The 26,186-nt window shown below is 51.2% G+C and overlaps 8 protein-coding genes and 1 non-coding gene across 10 annotated transcripts in view; 4 read left to right on the top strand and 5 right to left on the bottom strand.

Moving 5' to 3' along the window:
* The window catches only part of LOC9631970 (probable cyclic nucleotide-gated ion channel 20, chloroplastic), a 2,760-nt gene extending 1,081 nt beyond the window's left edge, over nt 1–1,679 (top strand). The window contains exons 5-12 of the mRNA XM_024675107.1: nt 3–153; nt 211–471; nt 520–665; nt 716–793; nt 843–975; nt 1,027–1,270; nt 1,324–1,513; nt 1,561–1,679. Of these exons, the coding sequence (XP_024530875.1) occupies nt 3–153; nt 211–471; nt 520–665; nt 716–793; nt 843–975; nt 1,027–1,270; nt 1,324–1,513; nt 1,561–1,660 (1,303 nt within the window). The 3' untranslated portion in view covers nt 1,661–1,679. The remainder of the gene's footprint in view (nt 1–2; nt 154–210; nt 472–519; nt 666–715; nt 794–842; nt 976–1,026; nt 1,271–1,323; nt 1,514–1,560) is intronic.
* LOC112346354 lies at nt 1,668–2,840 on the bottom strand. The gene has a single exon (XM_024675106.1). The coding sequence runs from the start codon at nt 2,838–2,840 to the stop codon at nt 1,668–1,670; it is 1,173 nt and encodes a 390-aa protein (XP_024530874.1).
* A 1,027-nt stretch (nt 2,841–3,867) lies between these two features.
* On the top strand, nt 3,868–3,939 carry TRNAQ-CUG. The gene has a single exon. It is a non-coding gene; the product is annotated as a tRNA-Gln (tRNA).
* A 160-nt stretch (nt 3,940–4,099) lies between these two features.
* On the bottom strand, nt 4,100–7,333 carry LOC9631969. Its single transcript, XM_002970353.2, has 5 exons — nt 7,247–7,333; nt 7,043–7,188; nt 6,829–6,982; nt 5,942–6,758; nt 4,100–5,890 (listed from the first exon to the last, which is right to left on the bottom strand). Exons 4-5 carry the CDS (start codon nt 6,708–6,710, stop codon nt 4,416–4,418), a joined length of 2,244 nt encoding a protein of 747 aa, XP_002970399.1. The 5' UTR covers nt 6,711–6,758; nt 6,829–6,982; nt 7,043–7,188; nt 7,247–7,333; the 3' UTR covers nt 4,100–4,415.
* LOC112346328 lies at nt 7,220–8,358 on the bottom strand. Of its 2 annotated transcripts, XM_024675052.1 has the most exons (4): nt 7,977–8,358; nt 7,859–7,912; nt 7,617–7,798; nt 7,220–7,528 (listed from the first exon to the last, which is right to left on the bottom strand). In XM_024675052.1, the coding sequence occupies exons 1-4, from the start codon at nt 8,290–8,292 to the stop codon at nt 7,331–7,333; spliced, it is 750 nt and encodes a 249-aa protein (XP_024530820.1). In that variant the 5' UTR covers nt 8,293–8,358; the 3' UTR covers nt 7,220–7,330. The 2 variants fall into 2 exon arrangements, with proteins under 2 accessions (XP_024530820.1, XP_024530819.1); XM_024675051.1 differs by having other exon boundaries at nt 7,617–7,912.
* Nucleotides 8,263–9,142, bottom strand: LOC9631968. The gene is made up of 2 exons (XM_002970352.2): nt 9,049–9,142; nt 8,263–8,978 (listed from the first exon to the last, which is right to left on the bottom strand). The coding sequence occupies exons 1-2, from the start codon at nt 9,116–9,118 to the stop codon at nt 8,371–8,373; spliced, it is 678 nt and encodes a 225-aa protein (XP_002970398.2). The 5' UTR covers nt 9,119–9,142; the 3' UTR covers nt 8,263–8,370.
* Nucleotides 9,143–9,227: 85 nt separating this feature from the next.
* Nucleotides 9,228–9,820, top strand: LOC112346329 (60S ribosomal protein L22-3-like). The gene is made up of 2 exons (XM_024675053.1): nt 9,228–9,528; nt 9,585–9,820. The coding sequence occupies exons 1-2, from the start codon at nt 9,287–9,289 to the stop codon at nt 9,727–9,729; spliced, it is 387 nt and encodes a 128-aa protein (XP_024530821.1). The 5' UTR covers nt 9,228–9,286; the 3' UTR covers nt 9,730–9,820.
* Nucleotides 9,738–12,278, bottom strand: LOC9632709 (tRNA-dihydrouridine(47) synthase [NAD(P)(+)]-like). The gene is made up of 9 exons (XM_024675050.1): nt 12,040–12,278; nt 11,865–11,975; nt 11,550–11,810; nt 11,170–11,493; nt 10,852–11,124; nt 10,510–10,791; nt 10,333–10,453; nt 10,112–10,281; nt 9,738–10,031 (listed from the first exon to the last, which is right to left on the bottom strand). The coding sequence occupies exons 1-9, from the start codon at nt 12,247–12,249 to the stop codon at nt 9,933–9,935; spliced, it is 1,851 nt and encodes a 616-aa protein (XP_024530818.1). The 5' UTR covers nt 12,250–12,278; the 3' UTR covers nt 9,738–9,932.
* Nucleotides 12,279–12,288: 10 nt separating this feature from the next.
* Nucleotides 12,289–15,610, top strand: LOC9631967. Its single transcript, XM_024675105.1, has 2 exons — nt 12,289–13,850; nt 13,894–15,610. The coding sequence occupies exons 1-2, from the start codon at nt 12,309–12,311 to the stop codon at nt 15,547–15,549; spliced, it is 3,198 nt and encodes a 1,065-aa protein (XP_024530873.1). The 5' UTR covers nt 12,289–12,308; the 3' UTR covers nt 15,550–15,610.
* Nucleotides 15,611–26,186: the final 10,576 nt, after the last annotated feature.

The following is a 26,186-nucleotide window of genomic DNA, read 5'->3' as shown; positions in this document are numbered from 1 at the left end:
AGGATGGTCAGGTTTTTGCCGTTGCTGTTTGGTCGCTCTCAGAGTGGCGGCTACATCTTTGAAACTGCTTGGGCCAACTTCACCATCAATCTGTTCATCTACCTGCTTGCGGGTCATGTGGTGGGATCATGCTGGTACTTGTTCGGTCTACAGGTAACTGAGAAACACGGGTTATAGTCTCATAGTACTGATGTTGCCTATAATTTGCAGCGTGTAAATCAGTGCCTGATAAACACTTGTCGAGCTGAAAGGCCAGTCTGCAGAAAAGAATTTCTTGACTGTGGAAATGGGCACAACATTCAGGCACTGCAGCAAGGGGCCCGGCTGGTCTGGACTAATTCCTCAAATGCATCGAGTAAATGTCTGGTGAATGCATCTTTCGCTTATGGCATCTATTCGATCGCAGTTCCTGTCGCCATGGACGACAGTGCAATTCACAAATACGTATACTCGCTATTTTGGGGATTCTTGGTAAGAATGACTGCTATTTTTCTTGTTTCCTCACATTGTATCTTTTAGCAAATTAGTACGCTCGGTGGGAACTTGCAGCCTAGCCTTTTTGTTGGTGAAGTGTTTTTTACTTTCGGTGTTATTGGTCTGGGACTACTTTTGTTTGCACTTCTTATTGGAAACATGCAAAATTTTCTCCAGTCCCTTGGACGCAGGTATGCATGTCAGTTTTTGTCGAAAATTACATAACAGATATCTTTGTCAGGCACCTTGAGATGCAGCTACGACGACATGATGTTGAGAGATGGATGAGGCGACGGGAATTACCTGTAGTTTTAAGAAAGTATGTCGTATTGCTGTCCTTATTTTTCCTTCCTAACGCGTACTCACAGGCGCGTGAGACAGGCGGTGAGATTGAAATGGGCATCGACCAGAGGTGTGAATGAGGAGGAACTCTTGGATCGTTTGCCCGAAGATATGCAAAAAGAAATACGTCGCTTTTTGTGCTTCGAGCTCTTGACGAAGGTTTGTGTTCAGCATTTTGGTGTTGTTGCTGAATTAATTCATGTTTACCAGGTTCGGCTGTTTACTGTGATGGATGACAAAGTTCTCGATGCAATTTGTCAAAGACTTCACGAGATGTTGTACATTGAAGGCAGCGAAGTTTTTTTAGCAGATGCTCCAATACATCGCATGATCTTTGTAGTACGTGGTACTCTAGACAGCGTATGGAAGAATGGTAATACACATACGCTTGTGTCGGGCGACTTTTGTGGGGAGGAGCTACTACATCTGTGCCTCAACGAAGCGTTAAACACCAGTAAGTATTTTACAATGTCATTGACTTTTTGAACTCATGTTTGTCTGTTACAGGAGAAACATCAAATAGCGAGCACAGCAGAAGGGATAGTTCAGCTCCAACAAGGGGTTTGGCTTTCTCTACGAGGACTGTTCGTTGCTCAAGTAGCGTGGAAGCATTCAGCCTAGAGGAGAAGGATTTGCGGTATGTTGTAGCAAACTACATAAGCTATATCCGCAATCCCAGGGTCCTGAGTGCTCTCAAGTAAGTATCTTAACGCAGCATTCCCTTTTACATAGCTGCTTGTGCAGAAGCGAGTCCCACTACTTCAGAAGCAACGCAGCTAGACGGATTCAGGCAGCCTGGAAATCACATATTCGAAGACAGAGCCGAAATCCGCTACGGTCATAGTTGAGGCTTACAGGTTCTGTTTCATCGCGGAACGAATGGATCTATAGTAATGCCTGGTCCTGAAAGCTAGGAATACACTTATCAGGCAACCGAAGACGCAGACGGCGGCCATGATGAGGAGACTGTTTCGGAAGCACTGAGGTCCATAGCACAGTAGATCATGCGACGACGACGAGGATGTTCCGTTTTGCGGCTGTTTTGCGGCCTCGACGTCGTAGAGGTGGCCGGCAGTCTTGACGGAGAGGAGATAAGTTCCCAGAGGACTGGCCAGGATCCCGACGTTGTACAAAGTTCCGAAGTATTTGAGGCCAAAGATCTCGGAGATGATAGCGAACATGACGGGCATTTGAGCTCCAAAGCACATCCCGACGAGAATGGAGCCGATGTAGAAAGCTCCAGGCCAGGCGAAGGCCAGGTAGAGGTGGCCGACCGCGAGAATTCCCAGAACGAGAGCCAGGAAGACCGGCCTGGGAGCTCCGTGTTTCTGGAGGAAGATCTCTGACACAAATCCAAAGCCAACTCTGCCAAAGAAGTTCCAGATGCTGACGAGCGAGACAAAGGTGGCGATGTTACTCTGCGAGTAGCCGAGAGAGGATCCCATCTGGCCCAAGTTGTCGACCACCATGAGGCCGGATCCCAGGCCTGCGGTGGTGGCAAAGAAGACGATCCACAGATCTAAGCTCACCAGCGCTTGCAGAACGGTGTGGTCCTCTCCCCTCGGCGGCATTTGCCTGATCTCGTCCGCCAACTTTCGAAGACACTGCTTGGCTGAGGAAGAGCAACTTACTCGAAGACGGGGAGTGCCTGTTACTGATGGAGGATCGATCGCCTCCTGTCTCCGCGCGGACTCTTCGTCATCGGCTTCGTGGTGCTGCTGGTTTTGGATTGGGGCGGTATGATCTTCCACCACCTTGCTCTTGGGAGAGGAGTTGAGCTGCTCGTGATCACTCGGGTGTTGATCGTCCGAAGCTGGAACCGGGGCAGGACTTGAGTTGCGGCCACTCTTCCTCACGGACTCCACGGCAACGACGATCGGAAGCGCCAGAATGAGGATCATGACTGCCATGAACGCCTGGTTCGCGCTGGCGGAGACGTCCACTAGATGCTGGACAACGATGACGGTCATGAGGAAGATCGCTAACAGGATCGCCATTGCAAGGAAGACGTAGAAGTTCCTCATCTCCAGTCGCTTCTCCTCCGCATCACCATCACCGGAAGAAATGGGAGCAGTGGAATGCGGAAGAGGCCGGATGACAAACATGAAGAGCAGGAAGACGAAGGTGGGGAACCAGGCAACGACGAGCATGAACGAGGCGGGGTCGCTGCCACTGTAGAGGGTCCGATAGATCTGCGTGAGCATCGCGCCGGAGAGGCCGACGAATCCTTTGAGCAGGCCGATGACGATGCCGCGGCTCCGGGGGAAGTTCTTGACGCAGCTGACGATGACGGCGGTGCTGGCAAAGGCCCCGGAGCTGGCCCCGACCCAGAGATAGAGGCAGAGGTGCCACACCCGAGGGGGGTGAGGGAGGTGGGAGGTGATGGAGGCCCAGGCCATCATGTAGCCGAAGACGTTGAAGATGGCGGCGAGGAGGAGGACGAGCCAGGAGCCCGAGACGTCGTAGAGGATGCCGGCCAGGATGCCGATGTTGGCGCCCAGGTCCTTGAAGAAGCCGATGGTGCTCACGGTTTGCTGGTCGTAGTTGAGGGCCGTCTTGAGGCGCTGCGAGTAGATCCCGAAGCTGTAGAGCGCGCCGGCGCACGACATGACGAAGAAGGAGGCGACGAGCGTGAACCATTTGTCGGAGAAGATGCGCTTCCACCATCGCCGCCGTCCCCTGGTACTGCTGGTGCTGCTACTCATCGCCATTCTCTCCCCTTTCGCTTTGATCCTGGAGGCTCGCGGTGGATCGAGAGATCTGGCCTGGATAAGTCGGGGACACTGGAGGGAAGACGCTGACGGTCAAGAAGGAAAAGAAGTTGTGTTCGCTGCCATTCCTCGTCTTCTTTGTATGACTTTCGTGATTCTTCTTTTGTTATTTTTTTTCTTTGTTTTCCCTTTCTGTAGTTGTTCCAATCCACCTCGGCTTTGCTTCAGTATAAATTCCAAAGGGCAGCCGGGATGATGAAACCGACATCGAAGACTTGGCTTTCACTTGGACTTTCCGTGAGAATTAGAATAACCAAATGAGGTGATTTAAATACGTAATGGTTTCGTGGTCTAGTGGTGATGACACTGGACTCTGAATCCAGTAACCCGAGTTCAAATCTCGGCGAAACCTCTTAACTTATTGTATGCACGGACAATTCTGGTGATGATACCGGATAATTCTAATATATTTGCCAACTTTGTTATCAATACCTTAGAACCTTTTCATTGAGAATATACAAAACAAACTTTCGGCGAAACTCGGGTTACCGGATTCAGAGTTCAGTGTCATAACCACTAGAATTACATATTTTAATGATTACGTGATACTCGTACCAATTTGCACCTCCTCCACGCGCTTCCTCATCCTTTGGATTTCCTTCTCTCGTATTCTATATAAACGCATGTGTAGAGTTGAAAGAGATCGTAGAACTCCATCGATAAGAAAATACTTGAAAGTGGAGCCTTGGCGCCCATAGAAAGCATCGTAGCCATTGCAGCATTTAGAGTTCTTTCACTTGGTAAGTGATTATTTTTTAGACGCTTGCGATGAACATCTTCCATCGCTTGACAGAAGATATCCAGAAGAGAAAACTCCCAATGTGGCTGCTACGATGGCACAACAAGAGGTGTTGCGTAAGCCTTGGGAGGATCATAGCCATTACTCTTCTCCTCCACCTCTTCTTCTTCTTCCTCTTCTTCTTCTTCGCTTTCTTCCGGGAATGGCTCTTGCTCCATGGAAATCTCGCTGTGTTGTCCGTCTTCCTCTTTCTCTCCGGCACCAAGTCGGCCACGCACCGCCTTGTCAAGCTCCAAGCACAGCTTCACTGGATTGTACTCGATCTCTCCGGAGCTCAATCCCAAGAGCCTGCTATCGCCCTCCACCGGATCCTCCACACGTCCGCCAGCCAGGGTGAAAAACTCCACCGTCCTGTTGCTGTGGCCCTTGCAAAGATCGCCCATGTCGTGCAGGAACTCGCAAACCGGCAGAAGTGGCTCTTTGCTGGACGCTCGGTACCCGTGCCTGCGAAGAATAGCTTCCAGACTGTAGCCTGTGAAATCCGTGAACCAGCCTTCCAGCAGCTCGCTCCAAACGCCACCGGGATTCTTCACCAGCGCCCAGTAGAGAACCTGCCTTAATCCTGCTCTTGTCACCCACACGATCCTCGAGTTTCTCGGGCTGTCGATGAGCCACACGCGATCGTTGCTCATCCGCAGCAGGCCCGGCGTTCTAGAGGCGAAGCTCTTCACCTGAGTTGCGTTGAGAGATCGTCCGCTTCTTTCCTTGTAGACTGAGACGAGATCTGGTAACAGCAAACCGCTTTCGGCGTGAGCTGGGGATCCGAGAATGAGTCGAAGCTGCTGCTCCAGAGCTTCACCGCTAGTCTCCATTTCCCCGTCACCATTATCGTCGTCATTTTCCACTTCCACCACTGGAGGGTACAAGGCCGCGAGTTGCACCACCTTAGGACTGGCGGCGCTCTCCTCTCCTTCCAAGCAAAGCTTTGCAATCTCGTCGTCATCGGCTTGGCTGCACTCTGGAAGTTCCACCACAGGGAAGCTGGAATCTCTGAGCTTGAGAACGAGAGTCCCGTCCTCCTGAGAGCCAAATCTAATGAAGTCCATCATGTCGTCGACCACAAAACAAAACTGATGCAGCTCCAGCTCTTCTCCATACGCTTCCAAAATCTGAGACTGCTGGAGGTGGCTTACCACCTGTGCCGGCTCCAGACCATCAGGATAGCATTTCAGCAACGTTGAGAAGACGGCCAAACGGAGCCCGGAGCTCAAAGTCTTTAGCAGCCGGCTGTTCTTCTCTGACGGACGTAGAAAAACCTTGCGTGTCTCTTCTTGCACGAGCGCGATATCCGTCCAAGCACCAAGCAACTCCTCGATGTGGCTGAATCCCAGAACTCTACAGTCGAGATTTTCTGTGTACAGCTCTGCGAACGTCTTTTGCAACCTGTTTATCTCCAAGCCCCGACTATGGAGTGCCAGCAAAACGATCATCTTGAACCTCGCTTGCAAAATGTCGTTTATCTCAGCGACAGCTTCATTGACATGCGAATCGCCATTCTCCTTGCCTAAACATTTCAAAGTTAAGTTGGCAGAACACACAAAGAGCTGAAACTTACTCGAGTGATGCAACCGGGGAACGCCGACTAAAATCCCGTCGGTAAGCGTGGGATCTTCAGCCTCGCTCGACAGAAAGACTCTTGATCCTCCTGGAGTAGAAAGCTGCCTGAAGCTGGCAATGTCTGCCATGTCTCGCACCATGCACTCTACGTTGGGAGTGTCATATGTGAGCTCGCTCAGAACAACGGAAAGAGGCCGGGCCAGCAACTTGGAGCATTCCTCGTCGAGAATGCCAGCGCTCACCCCTTTGGGATACTGCCTCAGTACGTGGAACACAATCCTCCTCAGCCCCGACCTTATACCAGCAACAATCCTCGTGTTCTTGGGCGATTCCACCAACAGAACTTGGCCGTGCTCGTCCAGAGCCTGTCGCTGGATTACGTGCGGCATCGACTTGCACAGGAGATCAGCAGAGCTGAATCCAGTCTTCTCCAGTAAACTCTTCCCAAAACGAAGCTTGTAAAAGTGTGGAAACGTAGAGACCTTGCGACCCGAGTTCTCGAATCCGGGGATAAGAGCCACCACCCTGACTTGGTACTGAACTTTAGCACGGAACTCTGGAGTCTCTTCCAAGAAGCTCTGCACCTCGTCCTGCTCGTCTTCTTCCTCGTCCCACGAAGACTGGGACGTGCATTCTGATTTTTCAGCCTCTTCTTCGTCCCACCCATTGTCGCACTTGATTCCAACAGACTGGTGATCCTCCTCCTCCCCGTGGCTGCTGCTCCACTCGTCGGAGTCGTAGCTCTCGCCAGCCTTGACGCTCTCCATCGCATCCAGACACAACAGCTTCTCCAAGAGGGGCGGATTCTAGCCTGGCTGCAAAACAACAACAACGTTGCTCCAAAGTTCGTCCAGCAGAAAAGAAAAATCTGAGCCTCAGTCTTACCAGCCACGGATCGAGACAGGAGCAGCAGCTCAAATCCAACAGCTCCAAAAATCCATCGTGGGTCGCAAATCCAGCAAAGACCCAAGTCAGAGGGACGGTCCAGTGGATTAAATGAGCCGCCCCACTCTCCCGATTTCTCGCTCACTTCCCTCACCTACAACACAGCAACATCACATTCCTTCGCACCAATCGCGAGACAAATGAAAACCATTACCTGAGGAGCCTAGCTGTTCCTCAGTAGAAAAAAGATCTTTTAAAGAGAAAAAAGTGTCCTTCCTTCTTATCCTCGTGGGGTTCTACCGCAGGACGAATCTCGCATCGATCGATCGAAACTGTTGCTGCGTTGCCAAAAGAAAATGTCTGCACATTAATACAACACAGTGAGCAGAAAAAAAAAGGTAAAAGGAACAGTACTGACATTGTGGAGTACGGCGGTCACGCGAATATGCCGCCACTCGAGCACGCGAATATACCGTGCGCTAGTTTTACATTCCCTCGTTCGTCAGATCGAGACGCCCTTCCTGAGAACCTGCTCGATCTTCTCGGCCTTGGCGTACTGGATCTCGGTGATCGTTGGAGCCGGAGGGAATGCCGTGATTTCCACCACCAGATGCGGCGTCGGGAGCTGGTCCAGGAGAGCCCTCACATTGTGGCAGCACACGGACTCGGCGTGCGCATTCTCCCGGCGGATCTGGCATCCCTAGCGAAGAAGACAGCGCGATTCAGCGATATTTCGATCGGAATTGATCGAAATATCGAGCGGGAGATCGAAAGAACGATGGCAGTACCTTGTGGGAGCTCGCATCGCGGAAGGAATCGTCGCTGGAGAGCAGGGAGGAGATGGCCGTGAGGAGCTTCCGGCCCTGCGCGACGGTGGGGACGCGGTAGCGCCGGACGAGCGTGCCCTTGGTGCTGGCGTGCCACTTCGTCCGGAATCTCACTTGTTCGTTCCTCTCGTTCTTCCGCTTCCCTGGCACCGGAGGAAGAACCCTAAAATCTCCCAAGAGAGGGAAATCAAAGAAATGTATACCTGAAGTTCCAAAAAGAACGCGCTGGAGCCACGCTTCCCATCCATTCTCCTCGTCTGTGACAATCAATCGATCAGGGTATTTCTCGATCGAACTGCCGCAATGCCGCATTGATCTTACCGGAGGCTGCCCGTCCCGCAAGCCCGAGCTGCAAGAACGCGTAGAAGACAAGCGTTCTGCCAATGCACAGCACTGGCTCCGCCACGACCACGCCCGCCATAGCCACAACCCTAGCCGACGAAGAAGAAGCTCCATTCCTCCTCGCAATCCCGCCGATCATCACTCGCCTCGCAGCGGCGCCGCCAGCGCTAGCTCCTCCATGCTTGAAATCCCGGCTTCCATCCACCACCGCGAGCGCGCACGACCGAAGAGAGCCCATCGCATCGTTCTGTAGGTAATCAACCTCTCCACTATAAAACACTTTATAAACAATCATCCAAATCGTTCTTTCCTCTTTCTCGGTGGCACTCCCGATCGATCACGCGAAAACTCTACCTAGATTCGTGGATCATCGTCACAGCTCCACTTCCACGGCACTCTCCTCCTCTACCGTGATCCCTCCACCAAGCATCGCAGTGGCTTGCTCCTTGAGAAACCACGCAGCGTTGCCAATGTCATAGAGCATCAATCCAACTCTCCCGCCAATCCAATTCCCCAGATGGCTGCCAATGAGATAGCCGATCCGCCCGAGCTTCCTTTCCCCCTCGATCCCTCCCATCCACGCCCCACACATCGTCCCAGCGCCGCGCATCGTCGCCTCGATCGGCCCTCCGCCGTAGTAGATCGCCTCGAAGAAATCCCACGCCGCCGCTATGACCGGCCCCGTGATCCTCCTCGCCTTGCGCGAGGAAATCTTCGCGGCCTTCTTCCCGGCCACCGCCGCCGCCCTGGACGCCTCCTGGATCGACAGGCCCTCGTGGAGTGCGTCCTCGAGCGCGATCTCGTAGGCCTTGTGCCGGGATTTCTCCACGATCCCGGAGCGGATGTTGTACGTGTAGAGCTTGACGCCCTCCTTGATCGAGCACGCCAGAGTGCCGCTGCCTAGATCGAAGCAGTCCATCCAGGAGAACTTCCCGGATTGCGACGATCGCTCCTCACCGACAATCTGCCGGGATTTCTCGGCTGTAGAAGAAAAAACGCGATCAATCAGTCGCGCGCCTAAGAAATTCGTGCAATGTGAGATGGGGATTACCAAGGAACGTGAGAACGATGAAGGCCGTGATGAGCGTCACGACCCGCCCTCTCGTCTTCGCGAGATCCATCGCCTAGCTCACTCGCAAGAACCCTAATTCTCAATGCTTGCGAGGGAAGACACGTCAGATCCTCTTATTACTTTTTCGCGCATTTTACTTTGACTTTTAGGGCACCACTTTAGGTTTTCCGAGATTTAGGGCTAGGGCTTTACGGCGGCTGTGGTTGTGCGTGTAGCGATGGCGCCCGCGACGAAGAAGGGCGCGGCGGGAGCGGCATCCAAGGGGAAGAAGAAGGCGACCTTCACGATCGACTGCGGCAAGCCCGTGGAGGACAAGATCATGGAGATCGCCTCTTTCGAGAAGTTCCTCCAGGACCGGATCAAGGTAGGGGGCAAAACGGGTGTCCTGGGCGATACTGTGACCATCACCAGGGAGCGCAACAAGATCAGCGTCACATCCGAGAACGCATTCTCCAAGAGGTGATCAAATTCTCTCTTTTTCTCTGCTACGAAGATCTCAATGGGTTTTGTGCCAGGTACTTGAAATACTTGACCAAGAAATACCTCAAGAAGCACAACGTGAGGGATTGGCTGCGAGTGATCGCGTCCAACACTGACCGCAGCGTCTACGAGCTCCGATACTTCAACATCGCCGAGAACGCGGCCGACGAGGAGGACTGATTCATCGATGCAAGGAAGGAGAATTCACCCCTTTTGTTTTTGTGTATTGCAAGCGTTCTAAACGGAAGTGTTACCTCTTAAGTTCCTCCTAGCTCTTCGCAAGAAAGAACGAAAAAGTTTCCTAGCAGTTTGAAGTTCCTCCTAGCTCGCAAGAACAAAAAGGTATCTTTTTGTCCCGTCAAAAAAAATTCAGCGAGATCGGCTTAACCATTCTCGGCCTTGTCGTAAGCACTCGACTTGTGCTTGGGAGTGAAGACAAATCCCTCTGGAGCGGGACCAAGGAGCATCTCGCTAATGCGGACCTGCGAAAGAAAGAAAAGAGATCGGTCAAAGCAAATATGAGTTTTGCGAAGAAAAGAGATCAAGTATGAGCTTTGCGTACCCAGTCTGCAGCACTGTCCGATGCCATGAGCGTCTCGAGATCGTTTCGACCAACGTAGCGCGGAGGTCGCCAGTTTAGCCTTTGTGGGATAACTTCCAGGAGTCCCACCGGTATGTATCTGTGTAAGTAGCTCAGCCACTCCAAAAGAAACTTTCGAGTCGTTTCCACGCCTGAAGAACACGTTTAACTTCGCTGTAGCTAATGAAACCAAGAACACATACCTTTGGAGTCAGAGCCCCAGTGTTCCAATCCAAATTGCGTATAATCACGCAACAGATCGAGCCTTTCGTTGGAACTGATATCCCAGTGCCTTTGTTCCTTGATCTCCGTCAAAAGCCACGGCTGCAATGCAAAAAAAATTCGAAATTCGAAGACGCTTACTTGATCAGTTTGCGTACCTTGATGAGCGCTCCTCTCGCAAGCATACACGACGAGAGGTTTAGGTCGGGTAACATGTGCTCGTTCCAGTCGCTATACGAGAAAATGTCGCCATTGCCGAGAACTTGCAAGTCATCAGGGGCACGCTTTGCACAGTCGTAGATATACACCCAGTCCGCGAGCTTGCTGTAACGCTGCTGTCGAGTTCTCCCGTGAACCGTGACTGCCGAGACTCCCCAGTTGCTCAACTCAGAGATCATCGAGTGAGCACAATTTTTTCCCTCGAAATAGCCTGTACGCATCTGCGAGAATGGAAAGCGATCAACGCTCAAAGGCGGAAAGACAAACCGAAAAAAGATTACCTTGAGTGTCAAAGGCTTTTCCATGATCGACGCAGTAGCTCTCACGATCTGCTCCAGCCTGGTCGGCTTTGTGAGAAGGCAGGACCCAGCTCCTTTCTTGACGACGATATCTATGGGACAGCCAAGGTTTATGTCGATGAAGTCAACAGTGCATTCTCTTTCGATCAGCTCGACCGTCTTCGTCAGAGAATCAGCATAAGAGCCACAAATCTGGACGCCAAAACAGTCTTCAACAGGGTGGCGCCTCAAAAGAGCCCACTCGGATGCGTGGCCCTGGAACAACTTAGTTTTAGCAAGTTCAAGACACATCAAAATTACCTGAAGAAGGTTTGTACACATCGCCATCTCTCCACAGGTAACGTCGGCCCCGAGCTTCTTACACAGCCTCCGAAACGGAAGATTCCCGACTGTCGTCAGAGGGGCAAGATAAAGCTTGCCTTTCAAGTCGATTTTCTTCTTCTCCCTGCTGTTTAGCTTGCAGCCATCTCCTTGTTCTTTAGCATCATCCACAGGATCCACAAGCTTTGGCTTCTTCAAAGGCGGAACTGCGTCATCCGATACGTCATTGTTTTCGTCATGCGTTTCAGCTCCACCATTTTCTCCTTCCGTTGTAGCACCCTTCTTAGGTCCATAAACCTTGTTCTGTTCAGAAAGAAGAAAAGCTTTGAGCGCGGCAGATAGAAAACGAAGAGACTCACTTTGAGACCCATCGCTTGTAGCTGGCTATCAGCTTTAGGAAAGCTCTCAAGTTTCTTCCAGAGTGACTTCTGAAAATCCTTTCGGAGAACATTGATCTCGCCAGCGCCCGATGTTTCCTCGTCTCCATCCATCGCACCCTCGGGGTTTTCCTTCGGCAGATCTTGTTTTGTGTGAGTTCCGTAGAATCGACACCTTACTCCATAAGGACAAGGCACATTCAAGCTCACTGACGGGCAAACTCCAGGAAGATCTTCCGGTTTCTTAACAAAAATCAAAGAGATGAGAAACAAAGAAACGAATCACAATTGACGTACCTGTGCCAAGTAGCCTTCCAAGTCGTGGCTAAATCTACAGTTCTCCCCAAATGGACAGGCATTTGGATCACCAGCTCTAACCACGGCATTGCACACCTCGAGCTTTCTAGCCTGGATAGAGCACAGACACAACACAATGGCGATCAGAGATACGAGGAACACGAAGACATCGCACCTGCTTTCGCTCTTTTCTTATCTTCCGCTTGGACTTCTTCTCGCTGGAAATCTTGGCGGCGTCCTTGTCCGAAATGGTAGAACGCACCTGTGCCGAGACCAGAAATTCCTTCTGCACAGGCGCCACACCCTTGGCAATCAATCCCTCAGCTCCATTCGCAGAATTCTCCGCGACAATCTCCGCCTCGATACGATCCTCCACTGCCGCCATGGCGATGGCGAGCGAGAGATTATTTTAGGGTTCTTCAAAACTAGGGTTCTTGGCTCCAAATGGCGTGGCTGGGTCTCATTGCCACTGGATGGCTCCAATCTCTCAATGGCTCCTCCTATCTCTTCGGATCCTACTCCCAGGCGCTCAAACTCGCGCTCGCGCTCGATCAAAAGAGCCTCGACACGCTTGCATTCTTCAATACCCTGGGAAGCTCCAGTGGAATCGGCCCGGCGCTTCTCTACGATCGCATTCCTCCGCCGGCGATCGTCGGCCTGGGAATTGCTCACAGCAGCTGCGGCTACTTCCTCATCTGGCTCGCGATCAAGAATCCCTCCCTCTTCTCCCTCTGGCACCTCTCCCTCTTCCAATTGCTCGTCGGATTCGCACAGACGTACATCCAGACGGCCGCGCTCGTGAGCGGCGTGAGGATCTTCCCCGGCGCGCGAGGGTTCGTTCTTGGCTACCTCAAGGGCCTCGTCGGATTGAGCGCCTCGATCTTGGTCCAGTTCTTCCTTCTCGTCTGCCATGGCCGCGAAGAATGCATGCCTCTGATGCTCGCGTGGCTGCTGCCACTCCTCTCCGCGCTCCCAATCCTCGCCATCTCTCGCAAAATCCCTGCCCCTTTCCAGGCCCCATCCTCGATTTCTTGGAAGTCGATGCTTCTCGCGGCGAGCTTGATCTTCCTCGCAGCCTTCTTGCTCGCGGCCGTGATCGTCGAGAGTGTCATCACGCTCGACCGGATCCAGATCGTGCTCGTCAATCTTGGAATGTGTCTCATACTCCTCTCGCCGATCTACGTGCTAGTCAAGCCCGATCGAAAGAACGAGGAGCACGAATCCAAAATCGAAGGTTTGCTGCCAAGAATTCTAGAATCCAGCGAAGAATCCTCCGTGATCCAAGAGCAAGGATTCGCGATCCACGGGCAGATTGGGGGCGAATTCACGACGCTCGAGGCGATTGCAACGCTGGATTTCTGGCTGCTCTTCCTCGGAGTTCTTCTCGGCACCGGCTCCACGAGCGTGGTGACCAGCAATCTCTCGCAATTCGGCCACTCCCTCGGCTACTCCTCGCGGACGATCACCATTTGCGTCTCCCTCTTCTCGATCGGCAGCTGTGTGGGAAGACTCGGCTCGGGCATTCTCTCGGAGCACGCTCTTAGGGTTTATGGCACACCAAGGCCAGTGTTTTTGATCCTCACAGCCGCGATCCAGGTAGCAAGCTTGCTCCTGGGCAGCATTGCCGTCCACGGCGCTCTCTTCTTCGTGGCGATCCTCTCGGGCATCGCGGATGGCGCGTTCTGGTGCCTCGCCATCGCCACCGCCTCGGATCTCTTCGGCCTCGCGAGCTTCAGCTCCATTCTCAACATCATCACCTTCGCGTGCCCGATCGGCGCGCTCCTCCTCTCGGTGCTGCTGGTGGGATCGATCTACGATGCCCAGAACGAGCAGGGATTGCTGTGCGTGGGATCGCGGTGCTTCGGATCATCGTTCCTGGCCGTGGCGATTTGCTGCGCCATTGCTGGTGTGGGATTCGCGGCCCTCGCAAGGAGGAACAAGGGATTCTACCACGGGATCCACGCCTGTTCGTCTTCTTCCTCGCGAGCATTGTAGCAGCGATCGTGACAGATGAGTTGATCGATAGGAGTTATTTGCGATGGAATATGGGCTCCGGGATCTCAGGAACAGCCGATGGATCGCGCTGGCGGCCAGCTGCTGGATCATGGCGTTGAATTCCTCGATCTACACTTTCAGCGGCTACTCCCAGGCGATGAAGATCGCCATGGCGCTGGATCAAAAGACCCTGACGGCGATCGTCACCTTCTCGGGCGTCGGCAGCGCGCTCGGGATCATCCCAGGACTTCTCTACGCCCTAGTCCCGCCATGGCTGCTGCTCGCCGCCGGAGCTGCCGGCCAGAGCTTGGCGCTCCTCATGATCTGGCTCACCATCACGCACCGGATCCATGGCGCCGCGGTGTGGCAGCTCTGTCTCTACGAGCTCCTGATCGGGATCTCCCAGGCGTCGGTCCAGACGCCGGTGGTGCTGGCGAGCGCCAGGAATTTCGGCCGCGACACGGGCGCGGTGCTGGGATTGGTCAAGGGCTACCATGTGTTGGGCGGATCGATCTTCCTCCAGGCGTTCTACGCGATTGGTGGCGGCGGTGGTAGCGGCGATGGGCTCCCGTTGATGCTCTCGTGGATGATCCCTCTCATGCTTCCATTGGCTCTCGCGGCAAGGCCCATCTCTCGTACGGCGGGGTCTCCGCCAGCGTCGTACGGTGTCATGTACGGCATGTCTGGATGCCTGGTGGCGCTAGCAGCGTGGCTCCTGGTCGTGAGTGTTCTTGAGGTGTTCATGCGATTCACTCGTGGTACACAGGTGATTGTCTGCTCGATCATCGTGCTCTTGCTGCTGCTACTGGCTGTGATCGCGTTGGTGGCGGGATTCCAAGACAAAGATTGGAATGCAACTTTGCTGGATCGTGAGGAACAGCTGATATCGCGAAGGGGAGTGCTAGATCGCAAGGTAGCAGGATCTGCGAGGGAGGCCCTGCTAGATCACGACGAGAAGGAACCAGCTGGAAGAACAGAGGCTCTGCTAGAAACAGGGGCGACCAAAGATCACGAGACAGGAAGAACATCACCACCACCTAGACTTGGCGACGATCACACGCTTGCCCAGGTCGCCACCAGCGTGGATTTCTGGCTACTGTTCGTTGCGCTGGTGTTTGGATTCGGCGCCGCCAATGCAGTCTCCACCAATCTCACCCAGCTCGCGATCTCGCTCGGCTACTCGCAGAAGATAGGCCCCGTTTTCGTGTCGCTCTTCTGCGTGAGTAGCTGCTTCGCGAGGATCGCCGCCGGCCTGGCCGCGGACTACTGCCTGGAGCGATTTGGCACCCCCAAATCCACGTTTCTGGCGCTGGGGATGGCCTCCAACTCGATCGGCACGGCGCTGGCGGCGGTCCCGGTCCCTGGAGCGACGATCTTCGCGGCGGTGCTGGGAGCGGCGAGCGATGGACTGAACTGGGGGCTCACCGCCGCCATAGCCTGCGAGATGTTTGGAGAGAGGAGGCTGGGCGTGGTGTTCAACGCTCTCTTCGTGGGGAATCCAGTCGGCCATTATCTTCTCTCGTCCAGGGTGGTGGGCTACTTCTATGATCGCGAGGCTGGCCGGGAATTGGTGTGCCATGGGGGTCATTGCTTTCGAGGAGGATTCGCGGCTCTCAGCGCCGCCAGCGCCATTGGAGCTTGCTTGTGTTGGATCGTCGCCGCGAGAACGAAGACGAGGAGCTGGCAGTGAAAGAGAGAAAAATCCTTTGTAAAAATCCCATCGTGTATGAACCAACGCTTGATCGCTTGTTCGTCACTGGAAGATTTCGTGGAACGCCACTCCCAGCTCTGCGGGAGTGCTGTGTCGCGAGAGATCTCGTTAGAGGAAAAGAGAGCAGCGGCGTTAGAACCCGCGATCGCGATGCCAAGTTCAAATGCATGGGAAGTGTGGCCGTGTAGATGTCTTTAACACCTCGTGGAACATCATGATCAGTGCCTGCGTCGAGAACGAACATAGCGACGATGCGCTCAGATTTCTCCAGCGTTCCAAGTCCAGACAGAATTCCAAGACGAGATGCTCACCTCGGGCATCTTATCGAAGAACTCTTTGGCGGCAGCAGAGTGGACGAACAGGATCGCATTACGTGATCCAGGCATATTCCCAGTCTGGGCATAATGCAGAGACAATGGCTGAAAGGATAAGCCAAACATTCTTAAGATTCATTTTCTAAACCTTCTATAGTTTGGTGGATCGTGCACGGCAGAGATGATCAAAGAGAGAGATGAAGAAAAATATAAGGTTTCATCAAACGACAACTCTATCTCCATACATTTCTTGGTACGACTTGCTCTCGTACTCTCGGCTTTCAAGCACTTGTGGCTCCTCCCAAGCATTTAATGCCTCGACCAATGCATCCTTCTTGAGGGAGGAATAGCCTTTAAGACCCCAAGACTTCGCCAAATCCTTGAGTTCCCGAACCGTCATTTTATGGAGGTCATACTGCTCGTCGTACTCAAGGTCGATCAATTTATCCACGGAGCCCGCAACTGGATGTGCTAACTGAAGCAACTCGTAGGTTTCGATCAAAATCTTGACTTGGATAATTCCTATAACACACTCAAAAGTAAGTGTGACGTTTAAAACGAGCAATTTGCAACGTTTCACGGCTTTGTTGCAAACATGCCGATGCTTGTCCCGGTAGCTCTGGTACCCGAAACATTCGAAGTTGCCTCGAGCTAAGTAGAACGCCAAGATATACTCCCTAAAATGAATCAATGAGTGATTGAGGGTTCTTGGCCAAGCCACAGTTGCCAGCGAGCACCCGGTGCCACGGGAGGCCGTGGAGGAAGGTGTTGCTGCTCTGGACGCATGGAACAACGAGTACAACAAGGACCTCATGGATCCCCGGCAGCGGTACGTATTGTTTTCTACAGGCAACTCTTCGAGGGGGGATCGCAAAATCGAAAGCAGCGTTGCTTTTATTTATTGGCCTCCACACAAAGTCTTTAGCATTGCGACCTGCAGCAAATGGGAAGGAATGCGAATATTGTAAGCAGAAAATCTCACACCTTACCTGCAGCCGGGAGCGCAGTTTTCAAATCACCGTTGTAATACCTTAGCCTAAGACCGCCAGTGCTTATGCCTTCATGGATTGTCTCTCCTTCGAAAGATTCAAAGTTCCACAAGGAAGGAACAGGTAGTGGACAACGAGCACACTCCTGATTTTTCGGCATTGTCTACAAACAATCAACCCACGGTTTGCTCCTTCTTCCATGACGCGCGCTTGGCACTGACTACAGTGCTTGTTATCAGTCTGCAAAACACTTGTGATGAAAGGGAGGAAAACATAAAACCAGTACACTCACCAAGGTGACGGCAGCCAAATTGCTGTCTAGCACTAGCCGGACAACTTCCTGCTCAATGACATATCCCCGTAGAGCACCAAGCTCGGGATCAGTGGACTGTACAAGTGTCCTCAAGTCTTCCTGTTTTGTTCTGACGAGCGTTTCTGTGAAGAGATACTTAATCTTGGAGGATGCAAAATCCAGCAAGTATCTGGCACCCTTGACAAGAGGCCGCTTGAAGTGAAGCAGCAACCACGATATGTCGTCAGACGTCGCCGCGGAAAGGATAGCCCGATAGACTTCCGTATTGCAGAACATTCCTCTCACAGGCTCGGTCATTCAGATCGCCAACCTCTGCTTCACGAAGTAGACGAGGAATCCCACCGTACCAGTCGCAGTACAAGCCAGCTGCTTTGATACGTGCATCCAACAGAAGAGCCAGCCGTGGAAACGCATCTTCCACCAATGGATCTAGGTCAGAATATTTTACACCATAAAAAGGCGAAACGTATAAATAAAAGGAGAACATCTAACCTAGATCCAATTAGGGCTCGAATGGGTATGCGAACTGATGGGAAGTTTAGGAGCGAAACCGGGGCGGCGCTTAGCGCGTGGTGGGGAGGGGTGCTGAACCAACAGCCAGAAGTATACGCCGCTGGCAAGTTCATAGATTTGAGTGTGCCTGCGGAATATGGAACCCTGAGAGGACCTCGAGGCATTACAAGGCTGTACGTGCGCAAGGATTTCGATAATCTCTACTCGGCCATAGAAGCTGCAGTGTCTATGGATTGGTTAGGACGCCTCAACGGGAATCCTGGCGTTGGAAAGTCGGCATTCCTCTGGTACTTCCTCATCCGGTTCGGAATTGAGATGACCATTGAGAACACCAGCTTCGTCGTCGTCTACCAGTCCGCGGACTTTATCTGGGAATTCACGTCCGAAGGCCAGGTATCCATCCATGAGAAGACGGAGTACCCCTTGAGTCGATTGCAGCGATGTGTGGTTCACCTCATCGACCAGAAAATTGAGAGTGGAGATCCTCTGGGCAAAAGGATATTGGTAGCGCCATCCCCGGGTCGTAGAAACATCAAGAGCGCGAAGCCAATAGGGGTCAAAAGCAAGTTCTTCGTCCACCCTTGGGATAAGGACGAGTTTGAGGCGTTGCTAGGCCTGTGGAAGCTTGAGAGCAAGGAAATGCGGGAAGAAGCTGATAGACTGCTGAAGACGAGCGAGCCGAGTGAGCGCCGGTGGAAGATGTATTCGAAACAGTCGTCTCCACGGGTGGCTCTTCTGGATGAGGCAGATCGGTTGGATGCACGCATCAAAGCAGCTGACTTGTACTACGACTGGTACGGTGGGATTCCTCGTCTACTTCGTGACGCAGAGGTTGGCGATCTGAATGACGGAGCCTGTGAAAGGAAGATTCAGACCAGTCTCTCCAATACGGACTTACCTAAAGTTTACCGGGCTATCCTTTCAGAGGCGACGTCTGATGACATATCATGGTTGTTGCTTCATTTCAAGCGGCCTCTTGTCGACGGTGCCAGATATTTGCTGGATTTCGCATCCTTGAAGATAGAGCACCTCTTCACGGAAACACTTGCCCGCACAAAGCTGGAAGACATGGTGATATTTCTACGGTCCACTGATCCCGAGTTGGGCGCTCTACGGAAATACATCTTTGAGCACAGACAGAAGCCTGAACCACTTTGAGCTCATGAGCTCACAACAGGTAACTTGCGAGTTTAGAATTAAAATAATCTGGTTTCCTTATTTATATTTAAATATTATTTGAAATAACTTATGTACATATATAAAATGGTGTATAGTAGGTTTTATAAACCCTCATAAACCATTGACGTTTAAACCATAAACCATAACCCATGTGTTCAGCTATTGTTTTGAAAATTCCTTGACAATATGAGACAAGTAGGGATAAATATGTAAATAACTATTGATTTTTTTTTCAATCTACAATTATCAAGTTGTAATAAAGGATTTGGTGCATTAATAGTTGTGACTTGTGAAAGAGTGCTTGCACTTTTAAATTTGAAGCTAAATTCAAAGTATTTGGACTATTTTGTCTTGAAGTTAATGACTAATAAATCATTATGCAACTTTTGCCCTTTTATAATTATTCCTTTTTCTCCATGCTTTAATTGTTGTAAATGTAGTAAATTTTTTGATAATGAACCAATTGTTAAGTTTGGATCATCAAGCTATTGTGGAAAAAAATGCCCATATGCACCAAATCCATAACTATGCGCTAATAGTCCAAAGAGTGATAAAGAAAGAGGATAATATTTTGGTATAGACTTAAGCATTGGTAAAAATGTTTTCTTATGATCCAAGTGGAGAAATTCTGTCCTGTGAACTTTTGGAGTGTGTATATATATTATAGAACCTAAGGACTAATTCTAAACTCAGAAGTTACCATGAGCTCAAAGTGGTTCGAAATTCTCACCAGTGGACTGTAGAAATATCACCAAGTCTTCCAGCTTTGAGCGGGCAAGTGTTTCCCTGAAGAGGTGCTTTATCTTCAAGGATGCGAAATCCACACACCGTTGACAAGAGGCCGCTTGAGGTGAAGCAACAACCATGATATGTCATCAGACGTCGCCTCTGAAAGGATATCCCGATAAACTCTAGGTGAGTCCGTATTGGAGAGACTGGTCTGAATCTTCCTCTCACAGGCTCGTTCATTCAGACATATGCCCAATGGTGGCATCTTGAAGAACCCAGAAGCATCTTCAACTCTATGCTGGAAAAGACTGGACCTGCATGGTCAAGGGATCTTTGTACTAGGGGCATTCCATTCTCTTTGTAGTGGTAGCATCATTCTCTAGCGTAATGCTACAGTCATTGAATGATCTCGCGCAGCTTGCTCGATCACACAAAGAAGAAAAGAAGCAAAGAATCCTGAGCACTCAAAGAAAATACTTATTTTGGTTCTTTTCATGCTGCTTGATCGCAAGAAGAAGAACACAATCGTGTGTGTCCTCAAGATCCGAGCAAATAAGACATGTCCTCTTGCATGGTTTCATGTAACGCGATCCTGGCAATGTTCGTCCACTCTGGGAATCTCAGTGCTGCCACGGCAAGATGCCCGAGGTGAGTGTGTTCACGTGAGATTCACGGCCATATGCGGGCATACGTCATGCTGAGTTGGTCGATGCCGATGACGTGGAATGCCATGCTGGCAGCCTACTCACAGACTTGTCGATTTTTTTATGAGATGCCAGACTGATTCTTGGACCACGATGCTTCAAGTATATTCATCTACTGGAAATATTGATGCTTGCAAAATTCTATGCCAGAGTTTGACGTAGTTGCTTTAGTTGAAGCATTTGCCCAATGCGGGTACCTTGAACAAGCTCGTTTGCTATTTCACGAAATGCCTTATAAGAACATGGTGTCATGGACTACAGTCATAGAAGCTTTTTAAACCCTGAAAACTTAATACTTTACGACCAAATCCCCGTGTATGATGCTATTGTACAGTCTTTGCTCCTCCAAGCATATGCCCAATGCGGTCATCTTGAAGAATCCAAAAGCATCTTCGACTCTATGCCAGAAAAGACTGGACCTGCACGGTCGGGTGATCTTTGTACTAGGGGCGTTTTCTTTTTCTTAGCTCTCGAGAATCTGCACCAGATTCTCGAGTCCGAGGAGCTTTATTTCGGGGATCTGGAGCGCGATGAAGCCGAGATTTCCGCGGAGTTGGATGGAGTCGAGATCTTATCCGCTCGACCAGGCTTTCCCATTATAAACCTGGCAAAGAGAAAAGCCAGTATAAACCGCCAGCGTTTGGATTATCGCCTTGAATCAAGAGGTAGCTATGTGGATCACCACCAAACATACGATAGTACCCATCCACGGATACACGAGAACGGCAGACACTACAACCAGGACAGCAATAGCAACATACAACACGTCGTCAGCCATCTGGCTCTTGAGTAGCCTGGAAAAGGGAAGAATTTAAGAAGACAAAAAAGACAAATAGATGAGCTATGGAAAACAGACTAACCTTAACTCTTCCTGCAATTTGTGGATTTGTGTGGCATCCTGGAAATGGAAAGACTGTGAGCAACCACAAAGTCGACACGAAAACGTTCTTACCTGCTGCTGCTGCTCACAGTAAGGTTGAGCTTCTTCAATCAATCCTTCAAGGCCTGAACCGAAAATTTGCAGATGATTCAACGTGCAGTAATACTCGTTCCCATAGTGAGACAGTATCCTCAGCTTCAGATACCTCGCCCACTCCGGCTTCGGCAGCACAAACCTTTGAGGTCGACAAATATTCTGTGCTTCGACATTTCCCAAGAGCCTCCAGCTTTCTGTAGGATACCTGAGGGTTCCCAGAACCTCTAGTTCCCTTGGATTGGACGAGTAGAGCTCGTGATTTTCGATGACGACGGTATCCACCAAGACTTCTTCTGCAAGCTGCAAGACAAAAGACTTCTCCTTGGCCTTGCATGGGCTGCGAAAGTACTTATCCTTGAGAAGATTACCCCCATCGCTGCTTGAGGTCACTATTTGAGCACCGTGCGAGGCTGCGGCAAAGTTGAACTCCTCACCCCCGGGCTCGAGCCTGTGCTTGATCGTGGTGTTCCACTTGTCACTTTCGCTTGCCCACGACACCATTCTTTTGTAATCCTTCAAGCTAACAGTTGTCACCTTTTTCAGTCGTTCGCAGGCAGTAGTATTCTCCATAGGCTCCTCATGGCTCTGGAAAGTTCAAAACCAGCTCAAATGAAACCATAAGAAAAAAAATACCATGGGAAAGCCTACCTCGGCAGCGGATAGAGCGGTTCGAGCCGATAAGATCTCGACGCCATCCAATTCCACCGAAATCTCGGCTTCATCGCGCTCCAGATCCCCGAAATAGAGCTCATCGGACTCGAGAATCTGGTACTCTACGTCCGGAGAGCTTTCCTCGTGCCGAGCTCGCTTACCATCGCAAATCTGCGTGATCGAAGAATGGAGCCCGGTCGCAGACCGACAGCAGCAAGATTATGAAGAGCACGCGCGGCAGCGCCGGAAGGCGCGCCATCAACCCTAGCTCGGCCTGATGTCTTCCCGCCGGATGTTTGAAGTAGGAAGAACCCTAAAATCTCTTAGGACACCTTCTGGGTTCGAATCGAGTCACCTGGGAGGTGGACGGCCCACGGGCAACGCCGGGCGTCCATGCTCGTAGTCTTGTTAGTCTCTCTGAGAATGCACTCTTGCTGTTGTTTTAGCCCCTAAGGGGCATTGGGGAATAGTACATACACATTTCATCAAATCCAGTGATCGCACATAGGGTTTTCATGATCGCTAGCCTACGGCTAGCGAGAAGCACCATTGGATCGAGCAGGCTCCATGAAGCTGACTCATGTTTACATCTCGAGTGGTATGTAAAGTTTGTTCTACTCTTCTTAAGTTTATCTTGAGCGAGAAGAAGCTCCTGAGGCAACAACCTTGGCTTTTGGAGCGCTGCTATCACCAGGAAGAGAGTACCCGACTCTAGTCGCAATGCATGCTTTGCCAGAAGATCAACAGCAGCAATGGAGAAGACAGGCCCTGCCAACACCAACGATTTGCATAACTGGCCAGAGCTCGTGAGCTCGTCGAGGACTTCATGATCACGATCCAGTGGCGGACTCGAAAGTGACACCCCTCCAGTGTTGCTTGTTATAGACGAGAGCCTGGAAGAATCGCTACTGCGACACTTCTACACTCACACTTGCGGGAAGAAGCCATGATCGTCCCGAAGAAGCGGATATGTAACCAGGAGCTGATCCGGGTAAAGGAGACTCGATTTCCGTCACTTTCAGGATGCCTACTTTCATCTAACACTTGCATTAATTTTTGGGAATTTTTTTGAAGAGATTGTTTCTCACCAAAGATTATGTAACACTCGGCAAGAGTTTCCAGCGAGAAAGAGAGCTTTCCAAAGGCGATTCTTTTGGTAAGCGTCCAAGCAAATTCCAGAGCGTCTTATGGTTTTGGATTATCGGCAGGCATATGATGTCCTCGCCGCCCTCTGGAATTGGAGGTGGTGGACGAGATGAAGGAGATGCCCGCAAGTGATCGCGGGGCAAGCGCTCAAGAGGGTTGGAATCCGGAGAGAAAATCAGGGGATCTGGAGAACGAGTAGAAAAGTTTGTCTCAGTAAAGATTCTTCTGCCTCATACTTACCCGTAGCAAGTGTTCATAGCGAGTGCTTCCGAAAATTCTCCGCCACCTAAACAGGAATGAATCCTGTTAGAGAAAGGTCCAGGGTATCCAAGCTTGACAATACTTACATGAGCTTTATTGCTTGACGGATAGCCATGCTAGAGAGGAAGAGGTAAACTGTTACTAAGAACGCCATGGTGACCACAAAGTAACGCCGATCGCTAATGTTTCTGATTTGTTTCACGCAACGCCTGCAAATAATTTTTTTTTAATAGAGTAAAAGAAAATGAATGGCTGTACTTGATCGGAAATTGAAGCACCGTGATGTTGTCCACTAACACTCTTGCAGCCTGAACCTAGAAAGACGGAAAAAGAAGCAAATGACTAAGAGAAATAAAAAGTTTTACCTCGATCTTCACACTCTCGAGTCGCGAGACCACTTTCGGCATCTCTCGATGAGAGTTCTCTAAGAGCACCATCCTCACGTAGTCAATGTAATCCAACAGTATCTTCCGCTTCATCGCCAGCTCTCTGACCTTTCCAACCAAAACAACCTGCGAGAATCCTTTCTCACCTTGAGGGACTCTGGGGAAGACCTTCTGGAATGGTGCCTGGGACTGATTCTCTTCACTGGACGAGCTGATGTTGAGAATGGGTCTCTTGCCCATCCAGCCTTCGATCATGCGCTCAACGCCATCTCCAAACACCTCGAAGGTGCTAAGCGTGCAGTAAAACTCCGTCCCATAGTGTGACAAGTATCTCAGCTTGAGATACCTCGCCCACTCCGGTACTGACAGCGTAAACCTCTGCGGGATCCTCACATCCTTCGCCTCGAACCTCCCCAAGAGTTTCCACTCCTCGGTTGGGTACTCCAAACTTCCCAGGAGCTCCAGTTCCCTTGGATTGGACGAGAGGAGCTCGTAGTTGGCGATGGCGATGGTGACCACCAGAGTCTCCTCGGAGAGCTCCACAACCACGAACTTTTCTTCGGCACTGCATGGGCTGCGGAAGTGCTTATCCTTGTCCTTGTTGAGAACGTAGCCACCACCCTCGGCTTCCTTGTTCGCTCCTATGACTTTGGCGCCCAGCGAGGCTGCGGCATAGTTTTCCTCCACGAGGATGTCCGAGGTTTCACTCGCCGCTGTGCCAAGATCCCCAGGCTGGAAAGTTTCGCAACTCAATGACTTAAGAATAAGAAAACATGAGCGCAGAAGCCTACCTCGGCGCAAGATCCGGCAAAATCAGCTCTGAATCCGCGGAAATCTCCGACCTGCATTTCATCGCGCTCCTCCCCAGCCTGGAGCTCATCGGAGAGCTGCGCTTCGAAAATCTGCGCTTCATGGGTCTCCGGATCCCCGTAATGGAGCTCAATCCCGATCCCGGCTCCCGACACGAACCAGAAGAGCAAGATTTCGAAGATCAGAACCACCGGAAGACGACGATCGCCCGCCATAGAACAAGAAACCCTACAATGCCGGGGCTAGGGCTTCATCAAAATGGAGGGAAAAAGACACGAACCCTAAATTTTAAAAACCACTAATATTCCAGTATCAAACGCCTCGATTTCTTCTTAGTCGCAATCGACGCATTCAAACTTGGCTCTCTGTTTTCTTCTCGTTGTACATCGTCCCGCGCATCTCAAGCTCCAGTTCCCCTGCGAGAATTGCGTGAAGCGAGTCAAGAAATCGGAGGCTGGCCTGGATCGCCCATACAGAATGTCGAGGACACGAAGCGGCCCTTTGATCTGGAATGTTGTGTCGTGGAATGTTCTTCTCACAGCAATTGCCCAGAGCGGGTGTGGCCGAATTCTCTGACCCAGGCATATTCCCAGTCTGGGCATATCCAAGAAGCCCAGAGAAGAAACCGAATGATAACAGCTTAGTTGATTCTATGCCAGATTTTGAGCGACTGCTTTGATTAGAGCATATGCCCATTCTTGATAAAGCTCGTTTAGTATTTCATAAAAAGTGTCGTGAACCACACTAATAGAGGCCTGTATAAACGCTGGAAACTTATCAGATGCCCGCATGGGACGCTATTGTAGTCTTTCCTGCTCCAAGAATATGCCCAATCAGGGCATCTTGAAGAATCTCTAACTCAATGCCGGAGAAGACCATCCTAGCATGGAGCTGCATGGTCGGGGCATTTGCCAAGAATCTCTTCAAACAGGAGCGATGTGGTGCGTCAGGCTCCAGGCATATGCCCAGAACGGGCACATCCGAGTCCACCTTCCGGGAAATGCACGCTCCAGATCCCGTCACGTGGAACACCCTGTACACCCAGATGCCCGGCTACGGTATGGACGCCCTTGATCTCTCCAAAACCATGAAGCTATTGCTCTATGGTGGATTTGCTATGTGCGGCCTCGGAGAGCTCTATGGCATTGCAGCAGCCAAAGAACACTCCACAACCACCAACTTGTCTTCGGCTGCGGAAGTGCTTATCCTTGTCCTTGACGAGAATGTAGATACCACCTCGGCTTTCTTGTTCGCTCCTATAACTTTGGCGCCCAGCGAGGCTGTGGCATACTTGTCCTCCACGACGTTGTGCGAGATTTCACTCGCCGCTGTGCCAAGATCCACAGGCCGTAGCTCAATGACTACACAACAAGAAAACATGAGCATAGAAGCCTACCTCGGCGCAAGATCCGGCAAAGTCAGCTCTGCATCTGCGGAAATCTCCGACCTGCATTTCATCCCCCAGCGTGGAGCTCATCGGAGAGCTTCAGCTAGATTGGTCTCCGGATCCCCGTAATGGAGCTCAATCCCCATCCCCTGTGCTGAAACGAACCAGAAGAGCAAGACTACGAAGATCAGAACCACCGCATCATGAAAGTAAAAACCCTAACACCGTATCGGATAGTGCACGAGAGAGAGAGAGAGA

The sequence above is a fragment of the Selaginella moellendorffii genome, unplaced genomic scaffold (assembly GCF_000143415.4).
Source record: "Selaginella moellendorffii unplaced genomic scaffold, v1.0 SELMOscaffold_14, whole genome shotgun sequence".
In the NCBI taxonomy this organism is placed as follows: Eukaryota; Viridiplantae; Streptophyta; class Lycopodiopsida; order Selaginellales; family Selaginellaceae; genus Selaginella; species Selaginella moellendorffii.
Note: the sequence above shows the minus strand (reverse complement) of the source record. Positions and strands in the feature narration are given on the sequence as shown.

Bases quoted from the DNA above. Each gene is read 5' to 3' on its own strand.
- LOC112346354 (XM_024675106.1), bottom strand. From the start codon at position 2,840: ATGAGGAACTTCTACGTCTTCCTTGCAATGGCGATCCTGTTAGCGATC.
- LOC9631969 (XM_002970353.2), bottom strand. From the start codon at position 6,710: ATGGAGAGCGTCAAGGCTGGCGAGAGCTACGACTCCGACGAGTGGAGC. The intron at 5,891-5,941 runs GTAAGTTTCAGC...TGAAATGTTTAG, and splicing joins TCCCCGGTTGCATCACTCGA to GCAAGGAGAATGGCGATTCG.
- LOC9632709 (XM_024675050.1), bottom strand. From the start codon at position 12,249: ATGGCGGCAGTGGAGGATCGTATCGAGGCGGAGATTGTCGCGGAGAAT. The intron at 11,811-11,864 runs GTACGTCAATTG...ATTTTTGTTAAG, and splicing joins TGGAAGGCTACTTGGCACAG to AAACCGGAAGATCTTCCTGG. The intron at 10,032-10,111 runs GTACGCAAAGCT...TTTCTTTCGCAG, and splicing joins CGGACAGTGCTGCAGACTGG to GTCCGCATTAGCGAGATGCT.
- LOC112346329 (XM_024675053.1), top strand. From the start codon at position 9,287: ATGGCGCCCGCGACGAAGAAGGGCGCGGCGGGAGCGGCATCCAAGGGG. The intron at 9,529-9,584 runs GTGATCAAATTC...GTTTTGTGCCAG, and splicing joins GAGAACGCATTCTCCAAGAG to GTACTTGAAATACTTGACCA.
- LOC112346328 (XM_024675051.1), bottom strand. From the start codon at position 8,292: ATGATTGTTTATAAAGTGTTTTATAGTGGAGAGGTTGATTACCTACAG. The intron at 7,913-7,976 runs GTAAGATCAATG...TGATTGTCACAG, and splicing joins TGCGGGACGGGCAGCCTCCG to ACGAGGAGAATGGATGGGAA. The intron at 7,529-7,616 runs GTACTGCCATCG...CTTCTTCGCTAG, and splicing joins GCGATGCGAGCTCCCACAAG to GGATGCCAGATCCGCCGGGA.
- LOC9631968 (XM_002970352.2), bottom strand. From the start codon at position 9,118: ATGGATCTCGCGAAGACGAGAGGGCGGGTCGTGACGCTCATCACGGCC. The intron at 8,979-9,048 runs GTAATCCCCATC...TTTCTTCTACAG, and splicing joins CATCGTTCTCACGTTCCTTG to CCGAGAAATCCCGGCAGATT.
- LOC9631967 (XM_024675105.1), top strand. From the start codon at position 12,309: ATGGCGTGGCTGGGTCTCATTGCCACTGGATGGCTCCAATCTCTCAAT. The intron at 13,851-13,893 runs GCATTGTAGCAG...GATCGATAGGAG, and splicing joins GTTCGTCTTCTTCCTCGCGA to TTATTTGCGATGGAATATGG.